The sequence below is a fragment of the Salmo trutta genome, chromosome 21 (assembly GCF_901001165.1).
Source record: "Salmo trutta chromosome 21, fSalTru1.1, whole genome shotgun sequence".
NCBI classification, from domain to species: Eukaryota; Metazoa; Chordata; class Actinopteri; order Salmoniformes; family Salmonidae; genus Salmo; species Salmo trutta.
Window position 1 is genome coordinate 6702505 of NC_042977.1, and position 20298 is coordinate 6722802.

The window sequence follows — 20298 nt, forward strand, 5'->3', positions numbered from 1 at the left end:
TTCTTTATACGGAGCTAACAACTTCAAGTTTAGAACGCTTACAATACAGCAAGATCACAATTGCATCATGTGCATCATCTCATATGGTTCTGGTGTTAGAGAAGTTACGTCGCACCACAGTGTTGTCAAAACCATGGCAACAAGTCCTCCTCTCCCAAAGCCCACGTTTTTATTCAACACACTACATGATATTGTGTTCGTACGACATACCAATGTTTGAAGGACATCTTGGGATTAACTGGGTACAACTAGTGTAACGTGAAAAGGTACATGAACAATGTTCATCGACTCCTGTATTAAAATATCAAAACAGATCTTTTATTTCCCCAGATGGGCATTCCATAAATGCCTGATGTTCTACAGTGAAGTCGTTAATGTCGTTAATGTGAACGCCTGGCATCTCGCGACTTTGATAAAATAACTCCTTCGACTCTCTTGTACTGTTATAAGATATGAAATGTCAGTCTGGGTGCCACACAAATGCAGCTTGCAGGCCTGATGGGGCACTGATGTTTTTTGGTATAATGGCTGCCTCATACCTAGAAGTGTGAGGATGCAAGCCAGGATGGCGATGAGGGCCCCAGTGCTGAGGCCTGCTGAGAGCATGGAGGCTTCACTCCCACATGACTGGGGAGCTCCATCGGGGTCGCAGTCGCACACCCGGATGGACAGGGTGTTGGTGCTGCTGAGGGCAGGGCTCCCGCCATCCATGATGAAGACGGGGAGGCGGTACATAGTCTGGTCGTGACGCTGGAAACCCCCTCGCATGGTCAGCACAGAAGCGGTGTTGTCTGTGAAGAGTAAGGCATAGCAGCAATACAATGATCAAATTGTGTTCAGATAGTAACACTTCGTGGATTCCAACTAATCATGATGACAGTTAGCTCTGATATAATGTTTGGATAATGGAAAATATCCATATCAGGGCTAGGAAACCACTATGGTGTTGTGGAGCTGCTCCTGCCTGGTAACTAGGCATTCAGTATGAAGGGCTCTCTTATTCGTCTAGGTTGTCTTGCTGCCAAATATGCACATTTCGTTGGCCAAATATGACTATGTGTCTGCCTTTACCTTTGTTGTCTCTCAGGGTGAAGTTGAGGTTCCCAGCAGCCTCTGCAGTCAGGGAGAAGAAGAAGCGGTGTCCACTCTGAGGTTCGTCTCTGTCAATTGCGCTGATGGTCTCAATGACCTGCAGAGGACAGAGGACCAAAGGTCACATTTAGTTCAGTTTAGTCATAGGAATTTGTCTTGATTCTAGAGTATAGTGTCCATCTTAAGACAAACTCAGTTTTTTTTTAAAATTCAAATTATTTCACCTTTATTTAACCAGGTAGGCCAGTTGAGAACAAGTTCTCATTTACAACTGTGACCTGGCCAAGATAAAGCGAAGCAGTGCGCCAAAAAAATCAACACCGAGTTACACATAAACAAACGTACAGTCAATATCAATAGAAAATTATATGTACAGTGTGTACAAATGTAGAAGATTAGGGAAGTAAGGCAATAAATAGGCCATAGAGGTGAAACAATTACATTTTAGCATTAACACTGGAGTGATAGATGTGAAGATGATGATGACCAAGTAGAAATACTGTACTGGGTTGCAAAAGAGCAAGAAGATAAATAATATGGGGATGAGGTAGTTGGGTGTGCTATTTACAGATTGGCTGTGTACAGTCGTGGCCAAACGTTTTGAGAGTGACACAAATATTAATTTTCACAAAGTCTGTTGCCTCAGTTTGTATGATGGTAATTTGCATATACCCCAGAATGTTATGAAGAGTGATCAGATGAATTGCAATTAATTGCAAAGTCCCTGTTTGCCATGCAAATTAACTGAATCCCCCAAAAACATTTCCACTGCATTTCAGCTCTGCCACAAAAGGACCAGCTGATATTATGCCAGTGATTCTCTCGTTAACACAGGTGTGAGTGCTGACGAGGACTAGGCTGGAGATCACTCTGTCATGCTGATGGAGTTCAAATAACAGACTGGAAGCTTCAAAAGGAGGGTGGTGCTTGGAATCATTGTTCTTCCTCTGTCAAACATGGTTACCTGCAAGGAAACACGTGCCGTCATCATTGATTTGCACAAAAAGGGCTTCACATGCAAGGATATTGTTGCCAGTAAGATTGCACCTAAATCAACCATTTATCGGATCATCAAGAACTTCAAGGAGAGTGGTTCAATTGTTGTGAAGAAGGCTTCAAGGTGCCCAAGAAAGTCCAACAAGCGCCAGGACCGTCTCCTAAAGTTGATTCAGCTGTGGGATCGGGGCACCACCAGTATAGAGCTTGCTCAGGAATGGCAGCAGGCAGGTGTGGGTGCATCTGCACGCAGAGTGAGGCAAAGACTTTTGGAGGATGGCCTGGTGTCAAGAAGGGCAGCAAAGAAGCCACTTCTCTCCAGGAAAAACATCAGGTACAGACTGATATTCTGCAAAAGACACAGGGATTGTATTGCTGAGGACTGGGGTAAAGTCGTGTTCTCTGATGAATCCCCTTTTCGATTGTTCGGGGCATCTGGAAAAAAGCTTGTCTGGAGAAGACAAGGTGAGCGCTACCATCAGTGCTGTGTCATGCCAATAGTAAAGCCTCCTGAGACCATTCATGTGTGGGGTTGCTTCTCAGCCAAGGGAGTGGGGTCACTCACAATTTTGCCTAAGAACACAGCCATGAATAAAGAATGGTACCAACACATCCTCCGAGAGCAACTTCTCCCAACCATCCAGGAACAGTTTGGTGACGAACAATGCCTTTTCCAGCATGATGGAGCACCTTGCCATAAGGCAAAAGTGATAACTAAGTGGCTCGGGGAACAAAACATTGATATTTTGGGTCCATGGCCAGGAAACTCCCCAGACCTTAATCCCATTGAGAACTTGTGGTCAATCCTCAAGAGGCGGGTGGACAAACAAAAACCCACAAATTCTGACAAACTCCAAGCATTGATTATGCAAGAATGGGCTGCCATCAGTCAGGATGTGGCCCACAAGTTAATTGACAGCATGCCAGGGCGGATTGCAGAGGTCTTGAAAAAGAAGGGTCAACACTGCAAATATTGACTCTTTGCATCAACTTCATGTAATTGTCAATAAAAGCCTTTGACACTTATGAAATGCTTGTAATTATACTATAGTATTCCATAGTAACATCTGACAAACATATCTAAAGACACTGAAGTAGCAAACTTTGTGGGAATTAATATTTGTGTCATTCTCAAAACTTTTGACCACGACTGTACAGGTACAGTGATCGGTAAGCTGCTCTGACAGCTGATGCTTAAAGTTAGAAAGGGAGATATAAGTCTCCAGCTTCAGTGATTTCTGCTTGAGATTTTTTGTTATTGTTTGAAAGTCCTGTTGAGACTGAGGCTGTCCTAATATGGACACCATATCGGAGCAGCACTAAGTAAAAAAAACTATCACCAAGAGATAGAGCCATATACATCACAAGCTATAAAATCTGACATGACAATATGGAAGGTCATATAGGTCATACTTTGAGAGGGAAGGCACTCGGGAGACATCGTATAGTGGAAGTGAGAAAGATTTTCTAAAAAACTGGCAAGGAAAATCAACACAATTTGGTGACCGTTCCACCACCAACACAATCCCCATTGAAGTGCCTGTAGTCAGCATTAGCCTCACACCAACCTGATAATAGACCCTTTCAACAATACTCATAATAATAATTGTGTTACATGAGTATTTATTTGCCAGGTTGATATATTTGTCACGGTTGTCGTTGGTAATGGAGGACCAAAACGCAGCAGGTATGTGTAAGCTCATCTTGACGTTTATTAACTCAGAATGAACGTACAAAAATAACAAACAAGAGAACGAATGATCAACAAACAGTCTGGCAAGGCACAAGGCTAAACACAGAACAACCTCCCACAAACACACAGACAAACACACCCAACTAATATAGGACTTCCAATCAAAGGCAACACCACACAGCTGCCTTCAATTGGAAGTCCACCCCAATTAGCTCAACATAGAAACAGACTACCTAGACTAAACATAGAATACATGAATCTCAAACAGTGCCCAAAAACCCCCGGAATACTAAATCAAATGCCCTTACTACAAAACCACCACCCTGAACCACATAAAACAAATACCCTCTGCCACGTCCTGACCAAACTACAATAACAATTAACCCTTATACTGGCCAGGACGTGACAATATTGTAAGTAGAATCTGATATATTTTGTATAATATGACACAATACATGTTGTGCGTACTGTAGCTATGTCAGCTGCAGAACAACAAATAGACTACAGAGTTCAGGATGGTGATGGAATTATACTATTATAAACCACAATTACCTTGAATTATCTCTCAAAAACATCATCATAGGGGGTCCAAATATCAGTTCCAAACCAAATGGACATGAGGAAGTGTGGGTTTAAGCCAATGAACTAATACTGCACCCACACACACACACACACACACACACACACACACACACACACACACACACACACACACATACACACACACACACACACACACACACACACACACACACACACACACACAGAAAGACACAAACACACACATTGTTTATCTAGGACAGTCTACGAAGCGTTAAAGTGGAAAAGCCATCCCCGGGCTGGCTTATGAATTATTACACACACCAAAAAAACGCACACCATTTAAAAGTGCTGTGTTTAAAAGATGATTATCAGTGGAGGCCCATCAGGTTGCGCTATAAGAAGATTCACTCGGTCCGATGCTCTGCAGTGGCCTAATCCCCCTAGCTTTGGCTGGGTTAAACACCGGCCGTACCGAGCCCTGCCCTCGTGAAGAGCCAGAGTCAGCACAAACTCAATCTGCCAGAAAATCTCCTGGAAACTGGAAATCGAACAACCTGCCAACAAGGGTAGCGTTCCAAATGGCACCCTATTCCCTATATAGTGCAAAACTTTTGACCAAAGCCCTATGGGCCCTGGTTAAAAGTAGTGCACTATATAAGGAAAAGGTTGCCATTTGGGACAGACACACAGGGAGTGAATACAGCAACAACAGTATATTTTTGGGATAAATTGACATATATCCAAAAATATGCTGCCTTGTCCGTGCGAGGCTTTAAAGTTTGAACCTACATGATTATCTGGATGGATTTAGTGTTTTATTTATTAAGGAATTACAGTTGAAGTCGGAAGTTTACATACACCTTAGTCAAATACATTTAAACTCAGTTTCACAATTCCTGACATTTAATCCTAGTAAGAATTCCCTGTTTTAGGTCAGTTAGGATCACCACTTTATTTTAAGAATGTGAAATGTATTTATTTGTATTTTATTTCACCTTTATTTAACCAGGTAGGCCAGTTGAGAACAAGTTCTCATTTACAACTGCGACCTGGCCAAGATAAAGCAAAGCAGTGCGACAAAAAAAAACAGAGTTACAAATGGGATAAACAAACGTACAGTCAATAACACAATAGAAAAATCTGTATACAGTGTGTGCAAATGAAGTAAGGAGGTAAGGCAATAAATAGACCATAGTGGCGAAATAATTACAATTACAATTTAGCACTAACACTGGAGTGATAGATGTGCAGATGACGATGTGCAAGTAGAGATAATGGGGTGCAAAAGAGCAAGAGGGTAAGTAATAATATGGGGATGAGGTAGTTGGGTGTGCTATTTACAGATTGGCTGTGTTGACAGCTGATGCTTAAAGTTAGAGAGGGCAATATAAGACTCCAGCTTCAGTGATTTTTGCAATTCGTTCCAGTCATTGGCAGCAGAGAACTGGAAGGAAAGGCAGCCAAAAGAAGTGTTGGCTTTGGGGATGACCAGTGAAATATACTTGCTGGAGCGTGTGCTACGGGTGGGTGTTGCTATGGTGACCAGTAAGCTGAGATAAGGCGGGACTTTACCTAGCAAAGACTTATAGATGCCCTGGAGCCAGTGGGTTTGGCTACAAATATGTAGTTGTGGGTCGCAGTGGTGGGTAGTATACGAGGCTTTGGTGACAAAATGGATGGTACTGTGATAGACTACATCCAGTTTTCTGAGTAGAGTGTTGGAGGTTATTTTGTAGATGACATTGCCGAAGTCAAGGATCGGTAGGATGGTCAGTTTTACGAAGGTATGTTTGGCAGCATGAGTGAAGGAGGCTTTGTTGCAAAATAGGAAGCCGATTCTAGATTTAATTTTGGATTGGAGATGCTTAATGTGAGTTTGGAAGGAGAGTTTACAGTCTAACCAAACACCTAGGTATTAGTAGTTATCCACATATTCTAAGTCAGAACTGCCCAGAGTGGTGATGTTAGTCGGCGGGCGGGTGCGGGCAGCAATCGGTTGAAGAGCATGTATTTCATTTACCAAGCATTTAAAAGCAGTTGGAGGCCACGGAAGGAGTGTTGTATGGTGTGGAAGCTCGTTTAGAGGTTTGTTAGCACAGTGTCCAAAGAAGGACCAGATGTATACAGAATGGTGTCGCCTGCGTAGAGGTGGATCAGAGAATCAGCAGCAGCAAGAGCGACATCACTGATATATTCTGAGAAAAGAGTTGAAATGTCAGAATAATAGGAGAGAGAATGATTCATTTCAGCTTTTATTTATTTCATCACTTTCCCAGTGGGTCAGAAGTTTACATACACTCAATTTGTATTTGGGAGCATTGCCTTTAAGTTGTTTATCCCATGTGTAACTCTGTGTTGTTTTTGTCGCACTGCTTTGCTTTAGATTGGCCAGGTCGCAGTTGTAAATGAGAACTTGTTCTCAACTGGCTTACCTGGTTAAATAAAGGTGAAAAAAACAGAGCTGGTGTAACTGAGTCAGGTTTGTAGGCCTCCTTGCTCGCACACACTTTTTCAGTTCTGCCCACAAATTTTATATAGGATCAGGGCTTTGTGATGGCCACTCCAATACTTTGACTTTGTTGTCCTTAAGCCATTTTTCCACAACTTTGGAAGTATGCTTGGGGTCACTGTCCATTTAAAAGACCCATTTGCAACAAAGATTTAACTTTCTGACTGATGTCTTGAGATGTTGCTTCAATATATCCACATCATTTTCCATCCTCATGATGCCATCTATTTTGTGAAGTGCACCAGTCCCTCCTGCAGCAAAGCACCCCCACAACATGATGATGCCACCCCGTGCTTCACGGTTGGGATCGTGTTCTTTGGCTTGCAAGCCTCCCCCTTTTTCCTCCAAACATAATGATGGTCATTATGGCCAAACAGTTCTATTTTTGTTTCATCAGACCAGAGGACATTTCTCCAAAAAGTACGATCTTTGAACAAGGTCCTTTGCTGTTGTTCTGGGATTGATTTGCACTTTTCGCACCCAAGTATGTTGATCTCTAGGAAGCAGAACGCGTCTCCTTCCTGAGCGGTATGACAGCTGCATGGTCCCATGGTGTTTATACTTGCGTACTAGTGTTTGTACAGATGAACGTGGTACCTTCAGGCATTTGGAAATTGCTCCCAAGGATTAACCAGACTTGTGGAGGTCTACAATTGTTTTTCTGACATCTTGGCTGATTTCTTTAGATTTCCCAATGATGTCAAGCAAAGAGGCACTGAGTTTGAAGGTAGGCCTTGAAATACATCCACTGGTACACCACCAATTGACTCAAATGATGTCAATTAGCCTATCAGAAGCTTCTAAATGACATCATTTTCTGAAATTTTCCAAGCTGTTTAAAGGCACAGTCAACTTAGTGTATGTAAACTTCTGACCCACTGGAATTGTGATACAGTGCATTTTAAGTGAAATAATCTGTCTGTAAACAATTGTTGGAAAAATGTATTGTGTCATGCACAAACTAGATGTCCTAACCGACTTGCCAAAACAATAGTTTGTTTAACAATACATTTGTGGAGTGGTTGAAAAATGAGTTTTAATGACTCCAACCTAAGTGTACGTATACTTCTGACTTCAACTGTACGTCATCCCTCTTTACTTAACATTGAGTGAATATTTGGCACTGGATTTTTGGTGATTTGAGGGTTTTTAGGATAATCAAATAAATCCTGTATATCAAATGTTTACTTGATAGAAAGATGTGTTATTTATGTCATTGTTTTATTTTCTGTTTGCTTTATTTGAGAAAAATGAACACATTTTCTGCTTTTGTCCAAATACATTATAGAGAAGTGAGATCAGCTGTGTAGCGAAGGGTAAACACGTTGTTTATTCACCTTTTTTATAGTGCGCAAGCATTTACCCATCTTTAGCGGAAAAATGCATTGAAAGTCATTTTTTTCACTGCGACCAGCGATCAGAGTATACCCACATATGTTTTTTTACCACTACATCACTGAGTGAGATGTGATATATTGTTATGATTGTTATTGCTGAGCAAGTCCCACAGGCAGCTAGATATGTGAACTGTACGGTACATTCGTAAAGTATTCAGACCCCTTGACTTTTTCCACATTTTGTTACCTTACAGCCTTATTTAAAATTGATTAAATTAATTGTTTTCCTCCTCAATCTACACACAATACCCCATAATGACAAAGTAATAACAGTTTTTTAGAAATTGTAGCAAATATAACTACCGTTCAAAAGTTTGGGGTCACTTAGACATGTCCTTGTTTTCCATGAAAACACACATGAAATGAGTTGCAAAATGAATAGGAAATATAGTCAAGACGTTGACAAGGTCATACATTTCTTTAAATTAAAATAATAATTGTGTCCTTCAAACTTTGCTTTCGTCAAAGAATCCTCCATTTGCAGAAATTACAGCCTTGCAGACCTTTGGCATTCTAGATGTCAATTTGTTGAGGTAATCTGAATAGATTTCACCCCATGCTTCCTGAAGCACCTCCAACAAGTTGGATTGGCTTGATGGGCACTTCTTACGTACCATACGGTCAAGCAGCTCCCACAACAGCTCAATAGACAGAATACCAGCTGATTGCTTCTTTCCTAAATAGTTATTGCATAGTTTGGAGCTGTGCTTTGGGTCATTGTCCTGTTGTTGGAGGAAATTGGCTCCAATTAAGCGCCATCCACAGGGTATGGCATGGCATTGCAAAATTGAGTGATAGCCTTCCTTCTTCTGGATCCCTTTTACCCTGTACAAATCTACCACTTTACCACCACCAAAGCACCCCCAGACTATCACATTGCCTCCACCATGCTTGACAGATGGTGTCAAGCACTCCTCCAGCATCTTTACATTTTTTCTGTCTCACAAATGTTCTTCTTTGTGATCCGAACACCTCAAACGTTGTCTGTCCATAACACTTTTTCCAATCCACTGTCTGTGTTCTTTTGCTCATCTTAATATTTTCTTTTTATTGGCCAGTCTGAGATATGGCTTTTACTTCGCAACTCTGCCTAATAATCTATTTTACAAGAGAGAACTGGCCAAAATAGCACAAACACAAAGCACTACAGTTTACTGATATAAATGTACAAAATGAACAGCAAGATCGTTTGGGAAAGTGTGGTGTAACTAGGGGTCAAAACTTTGACAGTACCCCACTTCATTTTCCATCATGGTGTTTAATCTAGCTTTAAACTAATTTAAAGGGATGAGCTCCTGTAATTTCAGGACCTTTCGACGCTCGTTCCAATCAGAAGGGGCAGAGAACTTGAAAGCGTTTTTCCTAGCTCTGTACGGGCCATAGGCATATATTATATTCTTCACCCTTTCAAGCTCATGCAATTTACCCAAAAAGGGCCCTTGACTGAAAAGATGTCCCATGGTTACTGTTATTATAAGTACAGTGCCTTCAGAAAGTGTTCATACCACTTCATACATTATATTCCACATTTTGTTGTGTTACAGCATGAATTCAAAATGTGTTAAATATATTTTTTTCTCTAACCCATCTACACACAATACCCCATAATGACAAAGGGAAAAAAATAATTTTTTACAAAATGTTTTCTAATTTATTGAAAATTAAATACAGATATATCTCATCTCATTTACATACGTATTCACACCGTTGAGTCAATACATTGTTACAATACGTTAGAATCACCTTTAGCAACGATTAAAGCTGTGAGTCTTTAAGACAGCCCATGTACTCCCCATTCACAAAGGTGGTGACCCTTGTGACCTAAATAATTATCAGCCTATTTCTAAAATATCTTGACTTGCTAAAATATTAGAATTCTAGATGAATTCTCAGCTAACACCTTTCTTATCTTTGAAAGGAATTCTAAACGTACAGTACCAGCCAACATTTCGGGACACATCTACTCATTTCAGTGATTTTCTTTATTTTTACAATTTTCTACCTTGTAGTGAAGACATCGAAACTATGAAATAACACATATGGAATCATGTAGTAACCAAAAAAGCGTTAAACAAATCAAAATATATTTTATATTTGCAATTCTTCAAAAAGCCACCATTTGCCTTGATGACAACTTTGCACACTCTTGGAATTCTCTCAACCAGCTTCATGAAGGACTCACCTGGAATGCATTTCAATTAACAGGTATGCCTTGTTAAATGTTCATTTGTGGAATTTCTTTCCTTAATGCGTTTCAGCCAATCAGTTGTGTTGTGACATGGTAGGGGTGGAATACAGAAGATATTTGTTCTGGATCGTCAACTGACTTACTTAGTTCCGGGTTGCTGATAGACTCCTTTGGTTCCGGGTCATAGGCAGACTAATCCGGTTCCGGGTCACATGCAGACTCACCCGGTTCCGGGTCACAGGCAGACTCACCCGGTTCCGGGTCGCAGGCCGACCCCCTCGGTTCCGGGTCACAGGCAGACCCCTTCGGTTCCGGACTAGACACTGCTGCCGGATACTCTGGACCGCACACTGGTGCCGGATACTCTGGACTGCACACTGGTGCCAGATACTCTGGACCGCACACTGGTGCCGGATACTCTGGACCGCACACTGTTGCCGGATACTCTGGACCGCACACTGTTGCCGGATACTCTGGACCGCACACTGTTGCCGGATACTCTGGACCGCACACTAATGCCGGATACTCTGGACTGCACACTATTGCCGAACTCTCGAGGCTGGGCTGACGCACTGGAAGCCTGATGCGTGGTGCTGGTACTGGAGGTATCAGCCTGGGGACACGCACCTCCGAGCTAGTGCGGGGAGCGGGAACAGGCCGAGTCGGACTGGGCTGACGCACTGGAAGCCTGGTGCGTGGTGCTGGTACTGGACGTGCCAGACTGGGGTTTCGCACTTCCGGGTCCGCACGAGAGACAGGAACTGGAAACACCAGGCCATGGAGGCGCACAGGCGGTCTTGATCTCACCTCCTGCACAACCCGTCCTGGCTGGATGGAACTAGTAGCCCTGTACGAGCGGGGTGCTAGTACAGAGCGAACTGGGCTGTGCAGGGCCTGATGGTTGCCGTGCGTAGAGCGGGCGTAGGGTAGCCTGGTCCTAGGAGGCGCACCGGTGACCAGACGCGCTGCGCAGGCATCCTCCTACCAGGCTGGATGCCCACTCTAGCACGGCATCTGCGAGGGGCTGGAATAACTCGCACTGGACTGTGCGTGCGTATGGGCGAGATTGTGCGCACTTCAGCAAAACACGGCGCCCTCCACTCCATACGGTCCTCCATATAAACACGGGTAGCTGGCTTATGGCTCATCCTTGGCCCAGCCAAACTACCCGTGTGCCCACCCCAAAAAATTATTGGGGGTGCCTCTCGTGCTTCTCCCTCAGCGCGTACAAGGCCTCGTACCTCCGCCTCTCCACCTTGGCTGCCTCGATTTCCTTCCGTGGGTGACGGTATTCCCCAGCCTGGTGCCAAGGTCCATCCCCGTCCAGAATTTCCTCCCAGGTCCATTTCTCCCGCCAGTCCATATTGAATTCCCCTTTCTCCTCAAAGTCCACCTGTTGCTCCTTCCTCCGCTGCTTGGTCCGTTTGTGGTGGGAGATTCTGTAACGGTTGTCGTCGGGAATGGAGGACCAAAACACAGCTGGAATGTGGATGCTCATCTTGATATTTATTTTAAACCAAGAAAACACCAAAATAACAAAATGAAGAACGAACGATCAACAAAACAGTCTTGTCATGCACACTCAGCAAAACAAGAAACAATCTCCCACAAACACTAAACCAAACATTTACCCATATATAGGACTCTCAATCAGAGGCAACGAGAAAGCACCTGCCTCCAATTGAGAGTCCAACCCCCCATTAACCTACACATAGAAATACACCAACCCAGAAAGAACATAGAAGTACAAAACATAAACCAAAACCCGGAAATAATAAATCAAACGCCCTACTAAATAAACCACCACCCCGAACCACATAAACCAAATACCCTCTGCCATGTCCTGACCAAACTACAATAACAAATAACCCTTATACTGGTCAGGACGTGACACCTGGGACTAATTCAGGGCTCATCTGTAAAAGAGTCCTTGGTCTCAGTATGACTCCCTGATAAAATAAAGGATAATTAAAAACATTTTTTAAAAAAAAGAGCTTTGCACACCTGGATTGCATAATATTTGCACATTATTCTTTTTTCAAATTAATCAAGCTCTGTCTAGTTGGTTGTTGATCATTGCCAGACAGCCATTTTCAAGTCTTGCCGCTGATTTAAGTCAAAACTATTACTAGGTCACTCAAGAACATTCAATGTCATCTTCGTAAGCAACTCCAGTGTATATTTGGCCTTGTGTTTTAGGTTATTGTCCTGCTGAAAGGTGAATTTGTCTCCCAATGTCTGTTGGAAACCAGACTGAACCAGGATTTCCTCTAGGATTTTGCCTGCGCTTAGCTCTATTCTTTTTATCCAAAATAAAACTCCCTAGTCCTTGCCGATGACAAGCATACCCATAACATGATTCAGATACCACCATGATTGAAAATATTAAGAATGGTACTCAGTGACGTGTGGTGTTGGATTTTCCCCAAAAGCTTTGTATTTGGGACCTAAAGTTCCTTTTTTTCCCACAATTGCATGTTTTGGAATATTTTTATTCTGTACAAGTTCCTTCTTTTCACTCTGTCATTTAGGTTAATATTGGGGAGTAACTACAATGTTGTTGATCCATCCTCAGTTTTCTTCTATCACAGCCAATAAACTGTTTTAAAGTCACTTTTGGCCTCATGGTGAAATCCCTGGGATATTCAATGTCTGCTTTTGAATGTTTAACCAATCTATCAATAGGTGCCCTTCTTTGCGAGGCATTGGAAAACCTCCCTGGTCTTTGTGGTTGAATCTGTGTTTCAAATTCAGTGCTCGACTGAGGGAACTTACAGATAATTGAATGTGTGGGGTACAGAGATGGGGGTAGTCATTGAAAAGTCATGTTAAACACGACTTGTATTGCTAATTTTCACTCCTGAACTTGTTCTGGCTTGCCATAAAAAAGGGTTTGAATACTTATTGAATCAAGACATTTCAGCTTAAATTTGCAAAAAAATATATAATAATAATACATTTGGACTTTTTGTGTGTATTGTGAGTAGACCAGTGACACAATATCTCAATTTAGTCTATTTTAAATTCAGTCTGTAACACAACAAAATGTGGAAAAAGTAAAGGGGTGTGAATACTTTGCAGTGTATATTTTAGGTGTATTATTATACAGTATCAGTTATCTGTGATAACAGATGTAAAGAAGGTGTAGGCTGCCTTTTTTCACCTGCCTTTTATTTTACTATTGTTATATCCTTCGCTCCATGGAAGCACCCCTGGAGAACATAGTTACCTAGAAATGCTACAAATATACAAAAGCTTGGGAAGAGACGACACTTCAGACTCATCAAGCTACTCAAGCTTGTTTGCCAGCCAGTGGCTATAAAAAGCCTATAACAGTCATTTAGGAAGGCAGCAGGCATATAGAAAAGAATGCATTCAAATAATAACTCTGACAAGTGCTGGACCGACGTATAAAAATGCTGCTCTATATCGAATTTAGCCTCAATTCTTCTTCATCGTCTGCCATAACAGCACAGGCCTTTGTGCAAAACCAATGGCAGTTAAAACCAGCTCTGGATGGCACATCATAAACAATAATGGAATGACAGTTGGGAAAGAATCAAAATGGCCGAATCAAGGGCACTAAACAATAGCTCAGGTACCCTGAGATTGAAAACAGAAGGCAAGCAAAAGCTACATGAATAACCCCATAACAGGTGTGGGTTGCTGATGGGATTTGGGGACTGACGCTTACACACCTGCCATCTGTTTTGCATCTGTTTTGCATTGCAACGGCTGAAGCGGCAACCTTTTTGGGGTTTTGGAAATGAATATATTTGGCTTGTTCATTACTGCTTTCCTTTTGTAAGCAAAACTCCAGGGATGAGGATGGGTCGTGTAAGGATAATGCAATTAACAATGAACAACAAGGAATTGTTATTGGTAATCCCTTAGATTTACTCTTAATCAAAAGGCATTTATACATTAATGAGAACTTAATAAACATGACGGTGAGGCAAGATGTTATTGAAGCTTTGAAATGCCCCAACATCATTGAACATTTCAATTATTTCTGTCTAATTTAACCCTATCAGTCCCGAGACCCCAGAAAAAAATCAGCTTTTCATTTATCTGACTTTCATTTACAGTGCATCAAAATCAAATCAAATACAGCTCTGTCAGAGTAACCATCGGGTTCTTAGTCACCTCCCTGACCAAGGCCAATGTGTTTTTGGGGACCTTCAATGCTGCAGAATGTTTTGGTACCCTTCCCCAGATCTGTGCCATAACACAACCCTGTCTCGGAGCTCTACGGACAATTCCTTCAACCGTATGGTTTGGTTTTTGCTCTGACATACACTGTCAACTGTGGGCATTTATATAGACAGGTGTGTGCCTTTCCAAATCATGTCCAATCAATTTAATTTACCACAATGAAGTTGTCGAAACATCTCAAGGATGATCAATGGAAACAGGATGCACCTAATCTCAATTTCGAGTCTCATAAAAAAGGGTCTGAATACTTAAGTAAATAAGGTTTTTCAATTATTATTTTTTTAACAACAACATTTAAAAAAATGTTTTATTAAGTTTTATTTTAGTCATTTTGGGGTATTGTGCGTAGATGCAGTTTTTTGTTGTTGTATTTAATCAATTTTAGAATAAGGCTGTAATGTAACAAAACGTGGAAAAAGTCAAGGGGTCTGAATACTTTCCGAATGCACTGTATGTCCAGCCCTTATATTTAGCCTCACAATTAAGTGTTTTACCATTTTCTTTTCAGGTCATCCAGGGCTACAAGTAGAACATAAAATATGTTTACATAAACAGTTGCATTCTCGAGTGTTGTTGACAAATGCAAAAAACTGATAAAAATGAATTCATGTAAATACTGTACCGAAATAGTTTGCTCACTGGCCAATTAATATCCAACTAGTCTATGACAACTGCGTGGAGTTTGAAGTTTGTGACAGCAACTATGTCAGCTTATTACAGTATTATAGACACTATGTCCTGGATTTCCTTAGATCTATGTAGAAGAACCTCTTACCTTCTAAGGACACGTGTAGCTTGTGAGCGTCATAAAGGAAATGTTATATGTGCGTGTTCGTGAGAATCTCAGCTTTTCATAGATAGCTTTTAATAGTCTGTAGCTCAAACCATTCGGATTCTACAGACGTTAAACTTTATTATTGTACACAGAGTGAGTCCATGCAACGTATTCTGTGAAATGTGAAGCATATTTTTACTCCTGAACTTATTTAGGGTTGCTATAATAAAAGGTTTGAATACTTATTGACTCAAGACATTTCAGCTTTTCATTTTTATTAATTTGTAAATATTTCTAAAAACATAATTCCACTATGACATTATCGGGTATTGTGTGTAGATCAGTGACAGGAAATCTTAATGTAATCAATTTTAAATTCAGACTGTAACACAACAGAGTGTGGAAAAAGTCAAGGGGTGTGAATACTTTCTGAAAGCACTGTAAACTATCCGAACTAGCCATGAAAATATTTACATAAAATCTGTGATTTGGCACACTTTTTGACTAACACTTAAAAGCATGCATATTTGGGCCCTTTTATTGCATTCTACAGCCCCCCTTAAACATTTACGCCATCATTGGGCTTCATGTACCTATTATTTCCGGAGATATGGCCATGCGATCCAATATGGCCCCATAAAGCTCCAATATGGCCCCATGATATGATCAGCCTGAGGGAATTGGAATTTGTGGAATTGTTTGGGATCATTTTGAATTGGGAATTGAATAATCGGAATTGACCTAACATTGGAATTAAGAGGAATTTAATTATCTCTTAAGACTGAACAGAAATGTGAATTTAATTACATGGAATTTACAGGGAGAGGGAATTGAATTTGAATAGAATTTGTGGAATTAACCCCAACCCAGCTAGCTAGCTAAGTTCTATCTCTGTGTTTGTTGATGAAGCTAGCTAGCTAGCTAGCTTCGGTGCCGTTTTTTCAACTTTCTCAATATCTATTACCAGAGTGTGCGTCATGTTACAAAACAGGTTCCAGCAGGACACAAGATGCTCGCCAATGGGTTTAGAATTTTGGAATATTTACAAGTGGCAGTTGGGATGCAAGTGCGCATCGTATCAATTCTCATTTTGCCCAAAACAGTAGCAGACTCGAGTGATCAATATCAAACACATCAGTGCCCACTCCATAAAGGGCTTAGGGGCCAAGTGCTCTTTCAACATAACATTGGCAACGTGTTGTCTTATGTAAACAAGTCCATGTCCAAGGTGCTGCATAATGGAAATGTCTGTCTCACTGTCTGGAGGTTGTGTCCTTTGATTGGATAGAGCGCAACCAGCACAGCTGTTTCTTCGTGCATGATAATTCGCCTTAGGCATTACAATCCTGTATTTGTGGGCAAGTGGGCATGACTGTTATCCAAACCCAACCTTCATGTAAGTTGTGATGACATCAGCTACATACATCTCACAAAACTTAGTTTTGTAATATAGCGACTTTTAGACAACAATGATCCTACTTATTATTTTTAGTTACTTTTGGCACTGGAATAAAAGTTTGACTAATATCAATGCCTATAGGCCGTTTTCAAGCAGAGAAGTTAATTTTTTTGCGTTCAGTTGCCTTTTAAGTTCATAATGAGTGGTAAACATAAATGCAGGGTTATTTCGAAAGAGACTGGAACTAGCCCTGAAATGACAGGAAAAGTCGATCAAGGTGAAAGAATAACAAGAATTTATGTGATTGATTTTCCTAAACAAAAACGTGTCTTTAGCACTGAATGATTTACTTTAAAGCCACATTTCCTTTCACAATGACTTTTAAAATTCAAATAACAATGGTAACTATTTATACTTAACGGTTATTAAGTCATAACAGGTATGAAAGGTGATTAAAGTGTACATTTTCTTTTGTGAAATAAGCCACATTGATATTTATTTAAAAAACAGATTCCATAAAATGGAATAAAAAGAAATGTGCACACTGGTAGGCCTATATGCTCCCAAGTGTTTTAAAATGACATTTTTAGGATAGCGTTTCATCAGTTGGGGTATGTACTTAATAAAACTACAGTAAGCACTTGGGAGCATGTACCCGTGTGCAGATGTATTTTTGTTCTTGGATATAGTACTTTCTCTTTTCTTCTTAAAAAGTAAAAAGTGTGACAACCAGCCCGTCTCCCCTACTGCTGACGTTGCAATCTGTCATGATCATTTGCACCAGAAGTTCATCTGTGAAGCCAAAAGGACATTCTACTCCACACGGATTTCCCACTTAAAAAGAGAAAACCCAAGGTCCTGGCACAGGGAGGTACAATGCATGGCCAGAATGAGAAAAGCACCACTCAAAGTAAGCATTCCTGGTTGGGATCAGAACGACAACAAGGCAATTGCAAATTTTTCTTACAGGTTAGTCAACAAACTAGTCCTCTGCCTGCCCCGCAGCCACTCCCAGACGTCAATGTGTGGGACGTATATGACAAGCTGAGAACAGTTGGGGCTAGGGGGCAGTATTGAGAATTTTGAAAAAAATATGTGCCCATTTTTAACTGCCTCCTACACCAACTCAGAAGCTAGAATATGCATATTATTGTTCAGGTTTGGATAGAAAACACTCTGAATTTTCTAAAACTGTTTGAATGGTGTCTGTAAGTATAACAGAACTCATATGGCAGTCAAAACCCTGAGACAAATTCTGACAGGAAGTGGATACCTGATGTGTTGAATTACCTTTAAGCCTATGCCATTGAAACACACAGGGGCTTATTAATCGTTGAGCACTTCCTATGGCTTCCACTAGATGTCATCAGTCTTTACAAAGTGGTTTGAGTCTTATACTGTGAGATCTGACCGAACAAGAGCCTTGGAACGGTGGTGGCCGATAAGACTCTGGCGCGCGAGTTCATGTTGGGTACTCTCGTTCCAATACGTTTTAAAAGAGAATGCAATTGTCCGCCTTGAATATTATTCATGTTCTGGTTGAAAAAGGCACTAATGATTTATGCTATACAATGTTTGAAATGTTTGAACAAACGTAAATATTTTTTTCCCCCTCTTTCATGAAGACAAGTCCGGCGTGCGTAGATCATGTGCTAACAACACGGAGCTTTTTGGACATAAATTATGAGCTTTTTCGAACAAAACTACATTTGTTATGGACCTGGGATTCCTGGAAGTGACATTTGATGAAGAGAATCAAAGGTAATGGATTATTTACATAGTATTTTCGATTTTAGATCTCTCCAACATGGCGGTTAGTCTGTATCGCAAAGCGTATTGTTCTGGGCGCAGTGCTCAGATTATTGCAAAGTGTGATTTCCCAGTAAGGTTATTTTTAAATCTGGCAATCCGGTTGCGTTCAAGAGATGTAAATCTATAATTCTTTGAATGACAATATAATATTTTACCAATGTTTTCGAATAGTAATTATTTAATTTGTTGTGCTGATTTGACTGGCGGTATTGGAGGGAAAAGATTTCCTCAACATCAACGCCATAGTAAAACGCTGTTTTTGGATATAAATATGAACTTGATAGAACAAAAAATGCATGTATTGTCTAACATAATGTCCTAGGAGTGTCATCTGATGGAGATTGTCAAAGGTTAGTGCATAATTTTAGCTGGTTTTCTGCTTTTGGTGACGCGTGTCTTTGCATTGACAAAACATTACACACAGCTATTTTCAATGTACTGTCCTAACATAATCTAACTTTATGCTTTCACCGTAAAGCCTTTTTGAAATCGGACAACGTGGTTAGATTAAGGAGATGTTTATCTTTCAAAGGGTGTAAGATAGTTGTATGTTTGAGAAATTTGAATTATGACATTTAATTGTTTTCAAATTTGGCGCTCTTGATATTTCACCTGTTGTTGATAGGGTGTACCAGCCCATAGAGGTTAAAAGCTACAAGCCCTGATGGCTTGCCAAATAATGTTTTATGTGAATTTGCTTGTGAACAAAGCCAACCAATATGAAACATTCTCAATTCCTGATTCAAGGAAGGAAAATATACCTCACAGTGAAAAGAGGTCATGATAGTACCCATTGCTAAATCCTACAAACCACTGATCAGCTGCGACCTATAGGTAGCTACCAAAATAAAGAAAACAACAACATAAAGTGTCTTAAAGGTCCAATGTAGCTGTTTTTATCTCCATATTAAATCATTTGAAACAATTATTAAGTACCTTACTATGATTGTCTTCAATCTAAATGGTCAAACACATAAACAGCATCTTAGCAAAGAGCAATTTCTCAAGCAAAAATTTTGCTAGGACTCTGGGAGTGGTCTGTGTGGGGAGGGGAAAACTGAACACTAGCTGTTATTGGCAGAGAGGTTTGGAACTCTCATTAATAACTACACTGAACAAAAATATAAACACAACATGTAAAGTGATGGTCCCACGTTTCATGAGCTGAAATAAAATATCTCAGAAATGTTCCATACGCACAAAAAGCGTATTTCTCTAAAATGTTGTGCATAACTTTGTTTGCATCCCTGTTAGTGAGCATTTCTCCTTTGCCAAGATACAGGTGCCACTTGTGTTGGGGGCAATAAAAGGCCACTAGAATGTGCAGTTTTGTCACACAACACAATGCCACAGATGTCTCAAGTTTTGAGGGAGCGTGCAATTGGCATGCTATGGCATGCTATGGTATTATTCCAACCTCATATATATAAAACACAGGAATATCATGTTTTTTACTGCACTGGACCATTAATATCTAAGGAAGTCTCAAGGTTTTCTCACCTGAGGTAGAGTATCTCATGATAAGCTGTAGACCACCCTATCTACCTAGAGAGTTTTCATCTGTATTTTTCATAGCTGTCTACAAACCACCACAGACCGATTCTGTCACTAAGACCGCACTCAATGAGCTGTATTCTGCCATAAGCAAACAGGAAAATGCTCATCCAGAGGTGAGCTCA

The 20298-nt window shown here is 40.7% G+C and overlaps 1 protein-coding gene across 1 annotated transcript in view; it reads right to left on the reverse strand.

Annotated features, from left to right (window-relative positions):
- The window catches only part of LOC115156583 (cadherin-7-like), a 120586-nt gene that overhangs the window by 23216 nt on the left and 77072 nt on the right, over window positions 1-20298 (reverse strand). Inside the window, exons 9-10 of the mRNA XM_029704053.1 lie at window positions 1072-1189; window positions 540-791 (exon numbers count right to left, since the gene is read on the reverse strand). Coding sequence (XP_029559913.1) covers window positions 540-791; window positions 1072-1189 — 370 coding nt within the window. The remainder of the gene's footprint in view (window positions 1-539; window positions 792-1071; window positions 1190-20298) is intronic.